The sequence below is a fragment of the Telmatherina bonti genome (genome assembly GCF_933228915.1).
Source record: "Telmatherina bonti genome assembly, chromosome: 7".
In the NCBI taxonomy this organism is placed as follows: domain Eukaryota; kingdom Metazoa; phylum Chordata; class Actinopteri; order Atheriniformes; family Telmatherinidae; genus Telmatherina; species Telmatherina bonti.
This window is the reverse complement of record NC_136625.1, coordinates 29,568,843-29,584,128: the sequence shown is the minus strand read 5'-3', so window position 1 is coordinate 29,584,128 and position 15,286 is coordinate 29,568,843. Positions and strand designations below refer to the sequence as shown.

Genomic DNA, 15,286 nt, shown 5'->3' with positions numbered 1-15,286 from the left:
TTCTTCTTTGGGGGTTGACTACAAATGTCCTGTTGAGCTTCAGCTGCTGCCCTTTAAACTTATTTCCTTCCATTTCTCCTTCCTGTTTTGCTGGTCAGAAGGCTTGACACTGGCAGAACGCAGAGGGGTTTTGGGTTCCTGTAAGAACCCTTTTTAGGAGGGAATGTTACAGCCATTTGTGTCCTCACTGGACACACTGTAACAGTGGTGAGTGAGCTTACTTTTTCTTATGGCCTGAACCAGTGAGAAAGCGGATATAAAGAAAACATTCATGGTTTTTGCTCTTTTGTGTCCTTTCTTCTCTCTTGACTGTCAAAATATCCATTTACATTCAAAGTATTTTTACCATAACTAACTTACTTGTAGACATTTCTGAAGTCTTCTATAAATTTGAGTCCCTTCAGTCAAAGACAGTCATCAATAAAGCAATTTTACTTTTTCAGAAATCTGGCGGTGACTCCTAGAACAAACATAAAGTGATTATTTCTCTCACCATCCATATTTCTTTTTCTGACTAACCCACTAAACATTAGATGAGTATGGATGATTTAAGGCAATGTTTAAATGTATGACTTGGAAAGATTTACAGCAAAAATAAAGGCAAATTACATAACTTTCCAACTAGTTTGATGCTACAGCTTCATTTATCATGCACATTCCTGGAGCTGTCGCTGTCCAGCAGTGTTGCGAGGCAGAGAAACCACACTTTAAAACTTTTTCCTAAAAGGACACCGTTTGATACTGTTTGTGTGACTTTTTACACAGTGTCACAAACTAGCAAATGGATATCAACCCACCAACAGGTTTGAAGTCACACTGTGCCTGATTCAGCAAAGAAATGCAGGACAGGAATCAGAGGAAGACAGGAAATAGAAGTGAGAAAGAGGCAGAACAGGAGGTAATATGAGAGTATAAGATAAGACTGGACAGGGTTCACAGTGCAGATTGCAAGATAGATGCAATGGAATTAGTCAACCTTGGGGGGGATAAAACTAACTTAAGTCAGTCTATCTGTCTGTATCTATCTATGTATATCTATGTATCTATCTTTGTATCTATCTATGTATAGCTATGTATCTATCTATCTATGTATGTATGTATCTATCTATCTATCTATGCAACTCACAGTTAAATTTCATCACATGGAACGAAAAGTTTGTCATGTTTTGTTGTTTTGGAAAAAATGTGCTTATTTTCTGATCATTGATTTGCTGAAAATTAAGATGACAAAAGAAACAAAAGAAAAAATAAGCTGGTCCTGTGGATGGTTACGTTTTCTCCCTTTATTGCCAATATTTTGTGATGATAGACTTGGTGATGGTTAACCCATTGCTGCATTGTACTTCTCCAGAACTTTTACCTTTAACCTATTTGGACAGCTTCATGGTGTTGCTCTCCTGGGGGCGCCTCCTGTTTAGTGGGGCTGCACTGTCTGAAACTTTTCAGGACAGTAATTACATGAGATCATGTGACAATTTTAATGGACACAGAAACATGTGATCTCTGAAGTAATTGTTGAACTTATTTATGGGCTTCATAGCTTCATAAATGCAAGTTAGGAAACTATAAATAATTTTATATAGAACTATATAAACTATATAGAACTATTTATTTTTTATTTTATCTCACCAATATTGAGGGAACAAGTTTATTTAATATAGAAGCAGGTTGATGTCTACAGAGGAAAAATGTGCAGACAGCTAATGGTACGCATGTGAGAGAGGATTATTTGAGCCTATATACCAGAAATATTAAACTGCTGAAATAATCAGCTTAATAAATACAGAAGGACTATTTGTTTGGCTTGACACTTACTCCCTACTACCCTACCATTTTCAAGCCTAGCTAATAGGTATTTAGTCCATGCAAAACATATGCAATCAGTGTTATATGTACTACCATATACACTAACTGTTAAGAACATATTTAGAACATGCATTTCTATTTTTTGTGAATTTTCCTTTCCACATTCAGGATGGCGATCATTCTTTCTTTTGTCCATCACTATGGAAACCTGTTTTATCCTCTTCCGTATGGTTTAAAGTTTGGATGTTATCTTCATCACTATCTTACCAGTCTCACATCAGTAACACCACTCGGTCGCAAACATTTATCGCCTTCGCCATTCCACCGCCACAGCCTTGTCACCTCCCTGATTGATGACTGCAACACCCTCATGTTTAGTCTTACTGTGTAAACTTCAACTTGTCCAAATTCAGCTCTTCGTATCATCACCAGAACCCCCCCTCCATCCAGCACATCTGGCTTCCTGTTAAACATCACATTGCCTTCAAAATCCTTTTGTATACATTCAAGGCCATCCAACACCTTGTCTGAGTTGGTCCAGATCAACACTGCGTCTCGCTCCTTCAGATAATTTTTGCTTTTTCATCTTTCTGTCCCTTTCCCCCTGCCTCGCCACCATGGGGAGCAGGACTTTCAGCACCTTTGCTCCCTGGCTCAGGAACTCTTTAGTACCTCACATCAGAAACATCACATCTCTTCCACTTTTTAATTCAAATCATGTGCTTCACCATTTGAATTTCAAGCCTACTGCTCCATGTTTTATTGTACAGCGTCTTTGTGTGCTTTGAAAGGCATTTTTCAATTAAAAGGTAGGGGAGGAAATGTTTTTCAGCAGCATTTTTTACTATATTAAAATCCCCTTCACATCCTGATTGCAGACAGTTAAATACTCTTACATAGAATATTACAGATATTTAGTTACCTGTGGAACAGACGGGACTGAAACAACAAGAAAAACAAAACATTATCCAATCGTTTTAACAACCTCATTCTAAACGACTGGATGATGTCTATCAAAAAAACTCAACTACAGCGCCTCATCCCTATCCGTTCTGTCTGTCTGTTGGCAATATAACTCAAAAAGTTACGGGTGAATTTTAATTAAATTTTCAAGAAATCACAGAAATGGAAAAAGGAACAAGAAGTTAGATTTTAGGGGATGAACCGGTTCAATGCCTCCATCCAGGAAGTTTATTACAGGAATTAGTTGGTATAGGGAGATGGGGATAATTTTGCAAGTGGAGCTTATAACTCATAAAGAAAGCCCACAATCACTGGAAAAATAAACAAACAAATACATTTTTAAAAAAAGAGAAAAAAAAAGACAATGGTTTGGCAGAGGTTTGCACTCTCTTGAGTACTTATACTTTCAAACGTCATATTTTTGCATTTGACACCACTGCCAACCTATGTGCACTGACTGGGAGAACCAGTTAAAAATACCACTTATTACTGACCTCTGCTGGTTATAATAATATGCATTGCAAGTAGGTTTTCCAAATATGACATTTTTATTCATTTAAACAATAAGATAAGAAAAAAAAATTAAGATAAGCTGACAGACACACACCAGAGGCAAAGAAACATATTGTGTCAGGCACATGTTAAAGTGTGAACAAGTAGCTACTATGTAATAATAAATAAGGCCAGTTCATCCTGAGAGAGGAATTTTGTACTGGAATCTGTGGTTTGGCTGATGCTATGTGTGATCACAATGCCATCAAGAGAATAAATATATTTGACTTAATAAGCTTATACACTGACTAACAAAAAATATAAGCAAAGAGCTTCGCTTAAGTATAATTAACAACAAGTAATTCACATACATGATGTCTGTGTGTGCCTTGAAACACTTCAAGTCCAGCTGCTTTGCATGCAAAGTGTTAAAGCCCCCACAATTAATGGCCTTTTTACAGTATTTTCAGTCCTTGCAAAGACCCTCAGCTACATTCAGTTTACAGATTTACAAATATTTTCCACCACTCTGTTGAACTCTTCTGGCTGATCAGCATACACATGGTGCGAGGCTTCGTTTATCAGCTGCAACATTGAACAAACAAGGGAAGAAGAATTAAAAAAAAAAGTGTTATGTATGGTCCTGCTTAGATTTCTGTTTCACTTAAACTGAATTAAAGTTGCCAATGTAGAGCTTCACATCTGGTTCACAACTTTATAAAATTCATGTATATGTCTTTGTCAGGACTCACCAGCACTCTGGTGTGGGTCTGGTTCCTGATTTCGACCACTCTGTCCCCAGATGAGCTGCTGACCCAGGACCGGGCTCCGTACAGCATTGTGACTGGCATGTTTGGAGGCAGCAGATGTATCCGCTGCAGCATGGGCCTCTTAGCCCAGCCCAGGGTCTCCGACATGGCTCGGAAACCCACTTCTCCGCTGGCAAAGAGATGGGAAGTGAAGAAATGGAATTAAAAATGAGCTTTGTTTTTCCACTGCCAGAAATGAGATTTGGGGCTTTGTGGTGGGATTTCTGTGGACATACCTCGGGCTTTGAGCATTACAGTGGTAGATGTACTGCGTCATAGTGTCGTCATCAAACAGATCTTCAAATTTTCTCTTGAAATCAGGGCGGAATCTGTTCACCAAGCCTGGACCTGCATCGATTATGTTGGGAGAACATTGATAATGGGTGAATATTACAATATGACATATTACAACAGCAGATTGATATCCACTTCTTACCCCATGGGCCTGCTGCTCTGATCACAGCCAGCGGGTTGAAGAGGGAAACAATCGATGCAAGTACTTTAACCCAGCGTGGAGGGGACGGCCTCTTCACCATCTCCGCGTTCTGACCCTCCTGGGTCTGTGTCTTGGGTCGCTCAGGAAAGCCCCATGGATCCACCAGGATAAGGTGTGATACCCTACAAGACGACAGCACAATACATCACCAAACAGTATCTGCTTTCAGCCTCCATTTAGTAAAAGGTGCTGCTATTCAGTAATTCTCCAAACGGTTTTAAAAAAACAATTTTCCTTTCATCAGTTCTGTTTGTCCTTTCACTTCCCTCGATAGTCAGTCAATTCACATAAACTGAAGCTGAGTCTGACTTCCTCACAGTTACAACCTCTGGGAATTGGACATTTATTCAGTGAATTGAAGTTTTGATTGTTTGAACAAAGTAAATAAAAAACAATCACGTGTTTTCTCATAAGCACATCTAACAAATGAATACTGAATCAATGTTTTATCAGCATTTTCAGTCTTGATTGATGTTTTTAGCTCATTGATAACTGTATATATTTATGCAGCTCAACATGTTGTTACACCCACAGTAAATATAATATAATAATAAATGTAATTTGTGCAGACTAATGATTGTTAAATACAACTGCTCTTTGCCTCGACAGACCACTATTTTTTCCAACAAAAAGGACCAGATGTGCAGCACTGCGAACTGGTTAAATGATGGTTTGTGGAAAATTAGCTCACATCAGGAGGGACCAAAAACTTCATAACAAAGACTACAAAGCACAAAAAACATCAACAACTAGAAAAGTATTTAGACAGCGCAAACCTCCACCAAGCAGCTCATTTTATTCATCTCATTGAGCAGCTGTAGGTGGGGAGGAAGAGGAGTTGTCTTCCAAGTGAAGGTTGGTGAATTAATTCCAGACTTCCCCTGACAACATGCCTAAGTGTCCTTGGGCAAAACAATGTACCCCAACTTGCCCCCTGATGTGTCTATCAAGGTAGAAGTGTGTGTAGATGAATGTGCCATGTATTGTAAAGTACTGCGAGTGGTCAACATGACTGGAAAGGCGCTGTATAAATACAAGTCCATTGACCCTTTCCACCCACATTGTGAAAAATCCTTTTAAAACTGCCTGTGTCCTCAATTCCTTCCAGATCACTCCCAACATTTAATAGAATCTAAGTTGGACCAAGACCCATTCTCAAAAAGAAAACAACAAAAGTCCGACCAGCAGATGTAGCATAAAACTGCAAACAGACAGATAAACATGAGCAAACACTAAAACTCCTTGGCAGACGTAACAAAAACACACCGATGAAAAGCTCCGACTTTCATACTGTTATTTATAAATATTCATTCAAGCGTAAAACAGATCATTCCCAGTTTGACCTGTTGTTTTTGTTCCACGTCTCTGATACTGCACCCAAGTGGCAGCAGAATGCTACAACATGTAAACGCACTAGGAAACCTCAGCGCAGAGAAGTTTCAGAGGTTCAGACTAACATGTTTTGATGCATTTTTAAGAACAGTTTTTCATTGGACTAGAATAAATAATTTATTCCCAATAATCTGTAGACATATTAATTATCAGTGTCATTTTTTGAAGGGAATAAAATCAAAATAAAGGATAACAGTGGGGCTGTACCCTCTACCATACCATGTTTTATTTGAGCAGAAATGCAGTTTAACTGGAGATTTTCTAGCCAACATGCTTCAAGATACATTTCATTGTTTTTATTATCACATCAGTCAGATCATGGCTCAAAGGCTTAAATAGCTGCTTTTACTTCAATTGTGCAACTAATGCCATCAGAAAGAAAGCATGCTGGTATTGATGAAGCATGACTTATAACCTGTTGAGTGATGATTTTCTCTGTGTTTTATTGCTATGAGTGCAGCCTTTCACACTACATATTGTAATCTTATCAAATGATAAAACAGCAATATCGATTTATGCAGATAATTGTCAGCCAAAGGAAACTGTTTGACCAAACAAACTTATTTTATTCTCATAAAAACTAACTCCAGGCCAATGTGGAAAACGAAGCTTCAGCCAGCCCGAGAAAGCTCAACTTATCATAGAAATTGGCTGGCGTAAAGTAATAAAATCGTCCTAGAGGCACATCTTGAGGTCACTAACTGAAACTCTGTTTTTTGTTGGTTAAATGCTTGCAATATGCTCTGTGTGCAATGATAAGCTAAACTTTCCAGCTGCTAATGGCAGAGCCATAAATATTACTCACAGGCATTGCACCAACTTTCCCTTCAGCACCATCGGTGTTTAACTGTGTTGTTAATGTTAGGCCTGCTGGATATTTAACATTACAAACTACACAGGGGTGCTTGAAAGTTTAAAAACTCCCTACAATTCTGCTTATATCCGGTCATAAGTCCTTGGAGGTAAAGAACCTAATTAGAAAAATGAAACAAGAATCCAGAAGTAACAGAGTAAACTGATCAACATCACATGTCTCCATGAATGGTAAGAGGATGTGTGATTTTTATTTAAATTGAAGGTGTAATTTGAATCATGTGATCCTGATCAATGGGATAGCAACTGTGTGTAAGTGGGCTGTCATGTGTACTACATTAGTACTTCATGCTTTGTTTCAGTGGAATTATCTGGAAAGCTTGAAACTGTCCACCAACCCCCCCTTTTATTTCCCTAAACTAGAAGCAAAATAAAGAGTATTTGAGATGAGAGATTTGCTCAGAAGAATGTTATTTAATTTGTGAAAAATGGTAGTAAATGTATCATGGTTTGGTGTTTTGCTGCATCTTGGCGTCATCATGGTCCTGTGTGTTGTGTCTCATTTGCTTCTGTGTTAACCCTGCAATAGACAGGCAGCCTTTTCAGGGTGTGTAATGGCAGCTGGGACCAGCTGGAGATAAATCTCAAGAAAAGGAGATTTGCCAGCAAAGAATGGCTGCGGGTGATAAAGTTAATGTTTTGGAATATCTGTGTGATGGCCTCAATCCAACAGAAGGTGTGGGAAGGATGTGTAATGAAGCCCACCATCATATTAAAGCTGAAACTCTAAAGCGGATATTTGTTGGCTTTTTGTATTCATGAAGTATAGACCAATAACAGGGATCACAACTATTTAAGCATCACTGTATCGTACTCAACAGAAAACTCTGCACCTGTTTTCTCCTTATTGCTTTGGTTAGTATCAGTATCAGCATCTGCATCATTTACCTTGAGGGGTACTGGATAGCGTAAGAGGTAGCCAAGTAGCCCCCAAGACTGTGTCCCAGCAGAATCATGTTTTCCAGGCCTACGGATTCCCTCCATTGTTCAATAGAGTCAACAAACTGCTCCTCGGCCTTGGTAGCGTCTGAGGGGAAGAAAGGTCTGGAGCTTCTGCCAAAACCTAGGAGGTCAAAGGCATAGACGGGCCGTGAGTGGCTCAGCGCATCCAGGTTCCTGATCCACAGGCCAACTCCTCCTCCAAAGCCATGAACCATTACCAGGGGAGTCTTATGTGCTGGAGGAAAAGCAAGAACAGGGAAGACATGAGGCCTACTGAAGGTACAAAACAAAATCTGAAGGTCACACCTGTTGCCTCTGAGTGAGGAAACAAAGACGGGAGAAAATGGCAGAGGTCAGTACCTTGTTCTGCAGGTTTACGGGCCGTCTTGTTTGTTAGAGTTAGAGTCCATATTCGGTTCTGATTTGGAAGAGTCACAAACCTGGCCCACAGGTCATTCTGTATACCTATCAGGAGGAGTAACAGAGGTGTAAGCAGTATTTCTAAATGCACTTTCTGTGTCTATGGAATTACCCACCACAGTGAATGTTAACACAATCTTACAGGCAAGAATCTTGGACTCTGTAGTCTTCAAAAGGGACATGGAGGTTGGACGCCAGGAAGGCCACCAGCTCCAGATTGAACTTGACCTAACCAAGTTGAAATGGAAAGAGTGGCATGTCAGGAATGAAGAGATAGTAGATTGTGGAGATGTCGAGGACAAACAGAACGCATGAGACAAAGTGTTGTGGTTCAAGTCCAAGGTGCACTAAATGTTATCATTATTTGCATGGAGCACACACAAAGGCTACACAGCCAGGAGTCACATTTCATAGCCATCATGCTATAAATCAAATACAAGGTCCACACCCAAAAAGAGATTAAGATGTTAATCCATATTATGCTCAGCATGACATGTCATCATTGCATAAAAGCGCAACCAGTTTCTCACCTAATTCCTTTAGTTTTCACTCTAAAACAAACAAAAAAAAAAAGTGGGTAAATAAAGCTAAACTGGGCTCACCATGCGTTTTCTCAGTCTGTATGTTGGTACAAATGGACTAATGTCACATATCTTCCTCTACCTTTAGTCAACCAGGTTCAGGCACCTATTACCTCAGCAATAATGCAGCTAAAGTTTGCTGAGTCATGGAGATAATGTCACTCCTTTTCTGTTCAGTCATTTATAATTATAAAAGACCTGCTAAGTGAAATCAGGACAGTCTGGTTTAATCACTATTACCACCCCTGTGGGGAGGGGTCTTACTTTTGTTTTCTTTTAGAATTACCTTGACAGTGTTACATAACACAGGAAGTCAGTAATAGGTTACATCTGGTGTAGTTTTATTCTGTTTGTGTTTAATTTGTGTTCCATACAGCTAAGTGATTTTAGTTTTACTGTTAAATTACAGTAAATTTAATGAATACATTTCCACCTGGCAAAAACTGGATTAATTTGATACAAAGCTAACATATTACAGGCAAAGATAATGAGAACATGAACATTGAAAGTCTAGACAATAAAATTAATTCAAGTACAATTACAAAAATGTAGTGAAATTCTAATCTACACACATGGTAACAAAAGTCTTCAGACAAATTTTTTTTTTTTTTTAAAGTTTCAAACAGAATAAGATGAAAGCAAAGTGAATTGTATTGAGGAAGGCTGCATTGGGAATAATTACTTACTCTGTCTCACAGTCGTTCTGCATTGGAGCTGTGGTTGTAGCAGAATCCATTAAGTGACATATTCCGGTCACTACATTTATGATGAAACAAGGGTGACAACACAGTATCCTGTGCCTGGTTAGAAATTACATGAAGTCCTGTTTGCTCGTTTCTCTTGTTTTGTAACCCATGCATTCCTACGTCACCTGACCGGGACAAAGATCGTCTCTACTAAAGATGCACTCGTTATACGCTGCTCAAAATTATTTCGAGAGAAATATTAGTTTGACTTATAAAATTGGTTAAAAAATAAAACATATTTTTCTTATTATTATTACAACTCACAATCGCCTTTCAAATACAAAACACGTGAAAACAATACAGCACAGATTTGTCTCAAATTGTGTTCAGAGCAATCCATCTTCGTTTCATTTACAGCTCTATGTTCTATGGTAGGAACCTGGGTGGAAGATGGAGACCAGGGCCTTTTAAATATTACAAAAGAGGAGCCTCCTTCGTTGCTACTCGGGATATTTTGTGTGCAACACCATGCGCGCTTCCGGTTAATGAGGACACGTCACTTACTCGACTGACGAAGAGGAGCAGTGCACAAGTCGTTGTTCAGCCCTGTTTTTTTACAGAAACTCTAAACATGTCGAGCTCGGTCTTGTCGGTTATTTCTCGGTTTCTGGAGGAGTACACCACCACAACTCCCAACCGGCTGAAAGTGGTGGACGCATACTTGCTTTACATCCTGCTAACGGGAGCGCTGCAGTTCCTTTACTGCCTACTCGTCGGTACCTTCCCATTCAATAGCTTTTTGTCGGGCTTTATCTCTTGTGTGGGCTCTTTCATTCTCGCAGGTAAATATACACTTTACTGTAAAATGTATTTCATGTCAGCTGTACTTTTTTTCCCCCCCCCCAGGTAAAGGTTTCATCCTGGAACGGGACTAGTGGCCTTTGAACGCGCCTGCAGAAGCAGGCTAGCTAACCAAGCTAAAACAAATAATGACGTCTGCTGTAAAATTTAATAATGATAATAATAATAATGATTATAATCAATAAAGCATAGTTATGATTTAGAGCGTTGGATCGTTTTACTAGTTGGATTAAAATGTACAAAAGTATCAACTTGTACTCTTAACACAAGTCCAATACAGGGCTTTATTTACCTAATTGTTAGACAGGTTCACGTCATGCACTTTCACCACTGTGATTCAGAGCAATGGCATTAAATACTGTAAGTAATGACAGATTTAAAAAAAAAAAAAAAAAAAAAATCTAAGGTGGGTTTAATTTTAAAGAGAGGGAGAACTAATGTATCACAGTCTAAGAAATGCATGATATAATATGCATCAGGTTAGTAAGTGGACCTAATATAAGTATTTGCAGTGTACACATTATTATTGCTTTTAAATAACAGTTCTTCCAGTGGACAGAAATAACGTTTTGTTATCTGAACCTCATTTTACCTCCAAAGTAAACAGGGTCACATACAGTCTATTGCATGCAATAGTTTAAATAACATGAAGCAATGATCAAACTGAGGAAAGTACAAGAGACTCTTGTATTATTTTGATTAATTTTAGACTAGTCTAATATAACAAGTTTGAATAGGCTTGTTATCATCATAGTTGGTTTTTGGTAACAACCATACATGTATCATACATGTGCCAAAAGTAGTCATATGATGTGGGCTTGATATTTAATTTTTTATCATGTTTTTTTTTTTTTGCTTGCCTTTGTAACAATGTTTTTATTTTTTATTTAAAAATGCAGAGCAGAAATCCTATACTCCATGACAATATGGGCTAGATAAAGTATTTTAGATTTGTATGTAAAACATGTAATTTGATTGTTTACTGCTTCAGTTTAATCTATATAACTGCAGCTTCATCATAATTAATCTTTACTGATCGTATTTGCCAGTATTTCACTGGATGTTTTATTATTTATTTAGTTTCCAAAACCATTTATGTGCTCGCGAGATTGAATAGCCTCAGCCAGAATAACATCTTCATTAGGTGGGTCGCCTTACTACATTAATGGGAGCTTTTCTTTATTTACTGAGAAAACCAACTCAGTGATTGATTCATAATTTTCTCCATATAGTGATTTATTCTTTTAATTTATCCCGTACCCACCGAGCTGCTCCCTGGTTGCTGACGAATGGCAGCCCACTGCTCTTTAGCCAATCTACTGGAGATGGGTAAAATGCAGATCCTAATTTCCCAAGTGGGAATAATAAGCAAAAATTATTAAAATTCATGTCAATCTATTTATTTTCAAACTTCAGTTGCTGCCGTCATGCAGCCCAGGTGTGTCATCAGTTTTTTCTCCAACCTGCTGGTTAACCAGTGGGATGTTTAAGCAGTCTAGACAATGTCTGCGGTTTCTCTAGTCTTTGTATGTCAGATGATGGACTTCAAATTAACACTGAGCACAGCTGGCCACAGTAATTCTTGTTCTGCTTGTTTGAATCTACTGAGGACTAGAGAGCCTGTCCAGCCAGAAGCTGCAACTGGTAGAGAAGTGGTTTGTATGTAAACCAGCGAGTCTCACTGTGGCTGCAGAACAGAACAAGGACTACTGCTGTCCGCTGCAATTCAAGATGCTGGAACTGAGATGAATCCATAGGAGGAGAGACTCATTCGACCAACAGCTGAAAAAATAGTTCATTAATCAGTCATAAAGTAGTCTGAAATAAAAAATAATCACAGTGGAGCACCTTTATATTCGGACGGAATGTGCTAAAGCTTGCATGAAAAAAATATTTTTGTGCAAAACAAACATGGTTAGTTTGAACAGTTAGATGCGTAGTTTAAATCCTGCTGCCTTTGTGATGAAGATAAAGCGACAGTAAGGTCTCTTGTTCTTTTTCAGTGTGTCTTCGCATCCAGATCAACCCTCAGAACAAAGGAGACTTCTTGTCCATCTCCCCAGAGAGAGCCTTCGCTGACTTCCTGTTCGCTCACACCGTCCTCCATCTTGTAGTGATGAACTTCATCGGCTGAATCGGAGATGCACACATCAATTTTCAAAAGGTGTATATTTTTCACTCACATTTTTAACTTGAGTTATTAAATGTGGACAATCTGCTTTGTACCGACTGCAGCCTTCAAAGAGATTAAATTGCTAGATCTGTGCTCAATTTTTAAGCCTTTTCAGCGCCCACGGTTTTTTTTTTTTTTTGCACATCGCTTCCACTTCAGCTCTCAGCTTTGTGTTTGTTATTGTCTGTTTCCCTATGCAAAGAAAATTCTACACCAGTCAGTTCATGGAAATAATGCACAGTGTCTTTAAAGGCAGGAAAAAGATGTTTCTTTCATGGGAAAATGACCACACTTGGAGGTGTCATGCCTTTGTCCTTTGGGTGCTCTTTGTCTTTCTCATTGTTGCTGGCTTATAACCTTGCTGTCAGAGGAACTTAAGATAGAGGATGTTATAAGCTGCCTGTCTGGAGTGCTTCTTTGTGCGTCTGAATCGATACTTTCATAACTTGAACGTCACTAATCCAAGCACTGCTGCTTCCTTTTCCACCTTACAGATCACACCAGTTATTAAAACTACCCCCAGAAGACACGATGCGGCATCGTTTTTTGGACCGCGTCCTGCCACCATCAGTGCTGAATGAGATGCAGCATTTTTCATTTGATGCAGAACAGTTTTCTAACTCATAAAATGGTTATTTTTTTTCTTTTTACTCTTCCATTTGTAAAGCATTCCCTCTTTGCACTGACATTAAAATAAAAACAACTGTAATTGTTTCTGCCAATCTTTTTTCTATAAGATTTAAATGTGAATGTCTTGAGTTGCACCAGTTTCAATCTGATTTTAATAAACTACTAAATGCTACAATTTAATCTGAGTAGCTGTTTGGATGTGTAGCCGTTTTAATAAAACATTTATTGGCTCAGAAATAACCACACGGATGCAAAGAGTAATAAATTATATTTAATATTTAGTCAGAGCTGCTTTGCAGCTGGTCTGAACATCAGCAGACACTGATGTCCTTAGAGATCTTCACTGAAGACACTGTAAGCTCTAACTTGTGGGACCTCTAGCCTGAAGCTGCAAAAACTGGAAAGCAGCCAAGTGTCCATTCGGTTTTTAAACCACTGCAGTTTGGGTGCAATGTATTAAGAAAGGCTGTATCTCCCACATGGCTCCATCAATATTGGTGTAAACCTGCAAGCTGAGACTTGGCCCATATCCATTATTTTATGTGAAATGGAATGAGCTGAAGCATGAAGCCCTGGGATAGCGTGAAAAATAAATGTGTGGATGGGCTGCTTGATATTAGAAAACATGCTGCATTCAACATCATTGTTAAATGTTGTGATATATGAAAACTTAAATGGTGCAAATCTCATGTATATTAATGAGGGCCGCTTTCCCATTAGTTGTATGTGAAATAAGAATTTAATTGGAATGTCGCTCTCAATCATAGACCGATGTTTTTCCTATTTCAAGTCTTAATGTATCATAAACTTCCTCGAATATTGTGCAGTCCTGCTCTGGACTGTGTGTTAGAGAAAAAACAAAACAATAAAATTCACCTATAATGATATTGCATGTATTTAGCATCTGATAGTAAACTGTTTAGTAATCAGTTTGATCATTTCAAAGATGGATAAAAATGACTAATTGTCAGTGTGGTTTGAGAACAAACTGATCTGTCATTGGCATTAATAGATTTAGTTGTAGAAATGCATTCTTTAGATTTAGTTGTAGAAATACATTCCAGAAAGCGATGTGTAAACAATATTTGTTTATTAAAAAAAGAATTTGATACATTAAATATTGAAATCTTGCTCACTAAACTGGAGCAATACGGTATCAGAGGGATAGCCTCATAGTGGTTTGGGAGGTATCTGAGTAACAGGTAGCAAGTTTTTAGGTTTGGTTGGTGCTGATTATGCGTGCATTATATGTGGCGTCCCCCAGGAGTCAGTATTGGGACCCAAATAGTTTCTTCTTTATATTGATGATATACGTGGGGTAAAAGTATTAAAACTACTTTCATTTGCTGAGAATGCAAATCTGTTTTGCTGTTGTACTAATTTGGAAAAGTTAGCTGAAGATGTCACAAGAGACCTGAGTAAATTTAAATCATGGTTCACTGTCAATAAATTATTATTGAACACAAGTGAGACAAAAATAAAATGATTTTCAATATGAAGAGGAGATGTGCAGACTAAGGGTTCAGTAGACTGTATATGTAGAAAAAGTAAAATCAGAATTCTTGGGGTGATAATCACATTGGTTCGAAATCACATATCAATTACATACAAAATAAGTCTCAAAAAGAATTGTGCTTATAAAACAGATCAAAATAACAGTAAAATCAGGTATATTTTATAATTGTACTACAAAACATACACATACAATACATAAACAAGGCTGGGTATAGGGAGCATAGTCATTTAAGATTCCTAAAGTCAAAATTGCTGAAACGAATGCACTCAGTGGCATTTCAAAATGCACGAGTAATATAACAGAAACTATTTAATGTGGAAGGAGGTTAAACTTAACTTTAATTTTCTGTAAGCCCGCACAGCAAAAAATTAATTTTCCTGCTTTAGTCTGTGGAATGTTTCATAGTTTGAATGTGAAGTTGAAAGAATGTAAAACCTTGAAACAATTTAGAATAAAGTTGAATAAAAATGGTTTATCTAAAGTTTGCTGGGACAGAAAGTGTTTAAGGATCACCAGTCGTCTACGAAGCATAGCTAAATGTAAGTCCATTTGCCTTCTAATTGTGATATATCTTCATGTGTATTTGTGGATTTACATGTCTCATTGAGTCCAACTTTTTGCCTGGTAGGTACTGTTTATACATGCC

The 15,286-nt window shown here is 38.0% G+C and overlaps 2 protein-coding genes across 3 annotated transcripts; one reads left to right on the top strand and one right to left on the bottom strand.

Moving 5' to 3' along the window:
• Nucleotides 1–2,864: 2,864 nt before the first annotated feature.
• abhd4 (abhydrolase domain containing 4, N-acyl phospholipase B) lies at nt 2,865–9,615 on the bottom strand. 2 transcript variants are annotated; one of them, XM_079243148.1, is made up of 9 exons: nt 9,461–9,615; nt 8,724–8,744; nt 8,336–8,421; nt 8,134–8,238; nt 7,720–8,008; nt 4,507–4,688; nt 4,307–4,418; nt 4,014–4,200; nt 2,867–3,846 (listed from the first exon to the last, which is right to left on the bottom strand). In XM_079243148.1, exons 1-9 carry the CDS (start codon nt 9,508–9,510, stop codon nt 3,757–3,759), a joined length of 1,122 nt encoding a protein of 373 aa, XP_079099274.1. In that variant the 5' UTR covers nt 9,511–9,615; the 3' UTR covers nt 2,867–3,756. The 2 variants fall into 2 exon arrangements, with proteins under 2 accessions (XP_079099275.1, XP_079099274.1); XM_079243149.1 differs by lacking the exon at nt 8,724–8,744 and having other exon boundaries at nt 2,865–3,846.
• Nucleotides 9,616–10,002: 387 nt separating this feature from the next.
• On the top strand, nt 10,003–13,291 carry dad1 (defender against cell death 1). Its single transcript, XM_079243153.1, has 3 exons — nt 10,003–10,302; nt 12,325–12,485; nt 12,989–13,291. The coding sequence occupies exons 1-2, from the start codon at nt 10,092–10,094 to the stop codon at nt 12,453–12,455; spliced, it is 342 nt and encodes a 113-aa protein (XP_079099279.1). The 5' UTR covers nt 10,003–10,091; the 3' UTR covers nt 12,456–12,485; nt 12,989–13,291.
• Nucleotides 13,292–15,286: the final 1,995 nt, after the last annotated feature.

Excerpts from the sequence above, each read along its gene's own strand:
- dad1 (XM_079243153.1), top strand. The coding sequence starts at position 10,092 with ATGTCGAGCTCGGTCTTGTCGGTTATTTCTCGGTTTCTGGAGGAGTAC. Across the intron at positions 10,303-12,324 it reads GGGCTCTTTCATTCTCGCAG|TGTGTCTTCGCATCCAGATC; the intron begins GTAAATATACAC and ends GTTCTTTTTCAG.
- abhd4 (XM_079243148.1), bottom strand. The coding sequence starts at position 9,510 with ATGGATTCTGCTACAACCACAGCTCCAATGCAGAACGACTGTGAGACA. Across the intron at positions 8,745-9,460 it reads CAGAACGACTGTGAGACAGA|AGTGAAAACTAAAGGAATTA; the intron begins GTAAGTAATTAT and ends TGTTTGTTTTAG. Across the intron at positions 4,419-4,506 it reads CAGAGCAGCAGGCCCATGGG|GTCCAGGCTTGGTGAACAGA; the intron begins GTAAGAAGTGGA and ends TAATCGATGCAG.